The sequence below is a fragment of the Sinocyclocheilus rhinocerous genome, unplaced genomic scaffold (assembly GCF_001515625.1).
Source record: "Sinocyclocheilus rhinocerous isolate Xijiao unplaced genomic scaffold, SAMN03320098_v1.1 scaffold759, whole genome shotgun sequence".
Classification (NCBI taxonomy): domain Eukaryota; kingdom Metazoa; phylum Chordata; class Actinopteri; order Cypriniformes; family Cyprinidae; genus Sinocyclocheilus; species Sinocyclocheilus rhinocerous.
In genome coordinates this window covers 167,822-171,687 of record NW_015665010.1, presented here as the reverse complement: position 1 = coordinate 171,687, position 3,866 = coordinate 167,822, and the positions used below count along the sequence as shown (strand labels likewise).

General features: G+C 40.9%; 1 protein-coding gene across 1 annotated transcript in view; it reads left to right on the top strand.

Moving 5' to 3' along the window:
* The window catches only part of LOC107730903 (collagen alpha-1(XIV) chain-like), a 14,307-nt gene extending 11,725 nt beyond the window's left edge, over positions 1-2,582 (top strand). Inside the window, exons 4-7 of the mRNA XM_016541859.1 lie at positions 879-1,178; positions 1,256-1,405; positions 1,509-1,570; positions 2,504-2,582. Coding sequence (XP_016397345.1) covers positions 879-1,178; positions 1,256-1,405; positions 1,509-1,552 — 494 coding nt within the window. The 3' untranslated portion in view covers positions 1,553-1,570; positions 2,504-2,582. The remainder of the gene's footprint in view (positions 1-878; positions 1,179-1,255; positions 1,406-1,508; positions 1,571-2,503) is intronic.
* The last annotated feature ends 1,284 nt before the right edge of the window (positions 2,583-3,866 follow it).

Sequence of the window (3,866 nt, the reverse complement as noted above, 5' to 3'; positions counted from 1 at the left end):
GACGAGAGCGTGAGAGAAAGGGGAGTAACCGTCCCACGCGCCTCAGCCAGATCTACACGCGACCCCCAGGATCTTAACGAGGGAGCAGCGACTCGCTCGTCTCTAAAGAAAGCAAGCCGCACGCGAAGCACTTTGATTGGCAAAAGATCGCAGTGCTCGCATTCTCCCTCGAGCCTGAGGGCAGCGTGCTCATCCCCCAAACATTCGAAGCAAAAATTATGCTGATCATTCTCCGAGATGAGCCTCTGACAAGCAGGCACGCATCTCTTCTCAGACACCGACATAATGATGGTAAGTAAAGTCTTTCTTTCTCTTTTTTTTTTTACTGTAATGCAGCAGGGAGAAAACTTGCTTCTCACAAACACACACACACACAACACACAATACGGTCCTTGAAGACAAAGAAACCTGTATTTATAACCTCTCAGGTGCATGTAATTAATGACGTCACCTACCGAGGTTATTTAAGCCAATTCTTGGCGTGTTTGACACATTCTTCACAACCGGTCGAACAAAGAATGTTCTCATAAGCTTTATTGAATGCAGCATCGAGAGTAGCTTTTGATAGGGAACAGCAGTTTCACTGTGCTTGTGCTGTATTTAGTGTTCAGTATTGGATTAGATTCGCTGTGTTTGTGTGTGTTCTAGTATATATGGTTTATGAGTACACAAATGTGCTTAATGACATGGGTACAACAACATAAACATGGTTAATGAGGTTACACTTCCTGTGTCCCCAAAAACCAAAAGGCTTAAAAAAAACACACTAAAAGGTGCTTTTTGAAATTCAGAAATTGGCAGTAGTTTAGTGTGTAATAAAACTATTACACCTATGGAGAGTCCCTATAAACCACATATGCAAGAGTGTGTGTGTTCAGGTTTGGTGCTGTACGGCAAGGATTCATGGGTCGAGTGGCATCTGAACACTCACAGCACTAAAGAGGATGTGATCAACGCCATAAGGAATCTGCCTTATAAAGGAGGAAACACACTCAAAGGTACACACACACTCACACACACAAACACTTACTCACTGGAGAACAGCTTCAAAGCTGAATCTGGATCCAGACCTGACGTTCCTAAGATTGGGATTCTGATCACAGATGGGAAATCACAGGACGATGTTCTTTCTCCTGCTCAGAGACTCAGAGACGCTGGGATTGAGCTGTTTGCTATCGGTACCAGAACAAAACCAGCTCTGACTCAGATACAGGTTTGTAAGTAAATACGTTTTTCTGACTGTGTGAATCTGCAGGAGTGAAGAACGCAGATGAGAATGAGCTGAGAGCCATCGCCTCCCCGCCGGAGGAAACACACGTGTATAACGCGGCTGATTTCAGCATGATGAGCTGCATCGTGGAGGGACTGACCAGGAGCGTCTGCGAGCGTGTCTCTGAACTCAGCGGTGGGTTTCTGAGATCTCTGTTATTTCATGATCAGGCTCATGTGGAGGTCAGAGGATTCTTCAGGAGACAGAGGTTAAGTTTCTCCTGTGTGTGTGTTTTCAGGTGAGGAAGTGGTCACGGCCAGCAGCTTCTGTGTTAATCTCTAAGAGGCGGCGAGAGCACAAGTGAGCAAACTGATGTCGAAAGCCATTAATGAATAAATGAAACATGGCATCTACGGTTTATAATTATTCAGACACAGACACCAATATTGATCCATAAACACTTTTAATGTCATACGAAATTAGCATCTGTCTTTAAATGCAGCTGTTAAACAGGAGAGCAGAAATACAGCAAACTACAGAAAAACAGAGAATACATGAACAGAAAAACTGATTTATAGATTAGATAAAAGAGAGTGAACAAATTAAAATCCTGATTTACATTTCATAATGTTTGATTTTTTTTACATTCAATTTGGCTTCCAATTTATAATATCAAGGAGAAGTTGAAGGGGTTTCTCGCAAATGTAAAGATTAAATATAATCTGCTTATATATAATATGATATATAATATAATATAATATATAGCTTAAGGGGTTTCTCTCAAATGTAAAAACTATATATAATTAGTTAAATATAATATATTTTATATAGCGTTTAATATATTTATTTTAATGAGAAATAACACAATTTTCTTCATAAAAATTGAAGTTACATGTATGATATAATATTGTATATTGATCATATTACTAAAGTTTTTAATAGTTTTCATTTTATAATCTTATATTTTCGTAAAAATTAACTATGAATAACAGCTACAGTTTATCAGTTACTGAGGCTGATCAAACATTGTGAAGATTTATAATCAGATTTATAATTCATGAGGGACAGATTTGTTAGTTGTATCTATATAAACAGATGGATATATTTCTATTATGGTCTGTTGTGATCTCTGGGTTTGATCTCCACGACGCAGAATCCAAAGTCGTCACCACGAAACACACAGAAACGACCTGAAACGAGCAGCGAGAAATTAAATGAGCCGCTTTTACATCACTGAATGTTGTTACTCTATATCAAACACTTTCATTTTTACTTCTCACCCAATAAAACTAGGTGACAAAAATGAAGATGATGATGGACAGGAAGATAAATATGAAGATGCCATCATAAGTGCTCCTGTTTGCAGCGTTATTTGGACGGCGTGTGTGCCGCGATTGTTCTGAAAAACAAACATCATCTAATGTTTTATCATTTCATACCTTGTTGTATCTTTCTTTATAATAAACTACATTTTTAAGTGTGAATTAAGTATTCAAATATTCTTTTCAGAGAGTCGTGTCATAATTATAACATTATCGACAGACTCACCAGGAGCCGGGCTGAATTCATCTGAAGACTGACAGAGATCTGATGGACAGAGAACACAGCTTAACGTGCTTATCATCTTCTATAAAGTCTTATACTTGATGCATCTGTAATAATAACAACATTATCTAATTAAATACCCATAATATCATGATATTTTACACTAATGATATACACTGCCATTCAAACAGTGAAAGGTAAATTAATACTTTTATTCAGCAAGGATGCATTAAATTGATCAAAATTGACAGTAAAGACACTTATGATATTACAAAAGATTTCTATTTCAAATAAATGCTGTTCTTTTGAACTTTCTATTCATCTGTGAATCCTGAAAAATAAAATGTATCACAGTTGTGTCACGTTTGCTACTGTGCTGGAGCGCGGAGCGAGGAACGAGGAGACGCGGAGAACATTAACAAGGAGATTTTAATAATATAATCCAACACAAGGGAACCAGGAAAACACACGTAGCTGATGAGGTTGACATAAACAGACATTCACAATACCGGACCCAAACTGATAACATGGAACACTTTATAAACAAATGACATGACGATGGGATGACGAGACACACCTGGGATCAATAGAACTGAAAAGGGGACACCTGGAACAAATAAGGACAGGAACGGGAAGGACCAAATATGGGCATGGAAACACATGGGGAGCAAAACACACACAAAACACAGAACAGAGTCTGACATTTCCACCAGGGAGGGGGGATGAGCACCCTGGAGGCTGGTGCAGAACTGGGAGATGGGGAATACCTCCAGGGCAGATCAGGCAGTCCAGGGTGCCATGGCAGCACAGGGAGCTCAGGGGCCATGGTGGAGCAGGGAGCTCTGGGAGCCATGGCGGAGCAGGCAGTTCAGAGCGCCATGGCGGAGCAGGCAGACTAGGAAGCCATGGCGAAGCAGGTAGTTCAGGAGGCCATGGCGGAGCAGAGAGTCCAGGAGGCCATGGCGGAGCAGGGAGCTCGGGAAGCCATGGCAGAGCAGGGAACTCAGGGGGCCTGGCCTTGGCACTCGGCCCAGCCTCCACGGACGGACCCCTACTACCCCCCCCAAAAAAAAATCCTTGGGGAGAATATCGTCTTTAGAGGCCCTCCGTA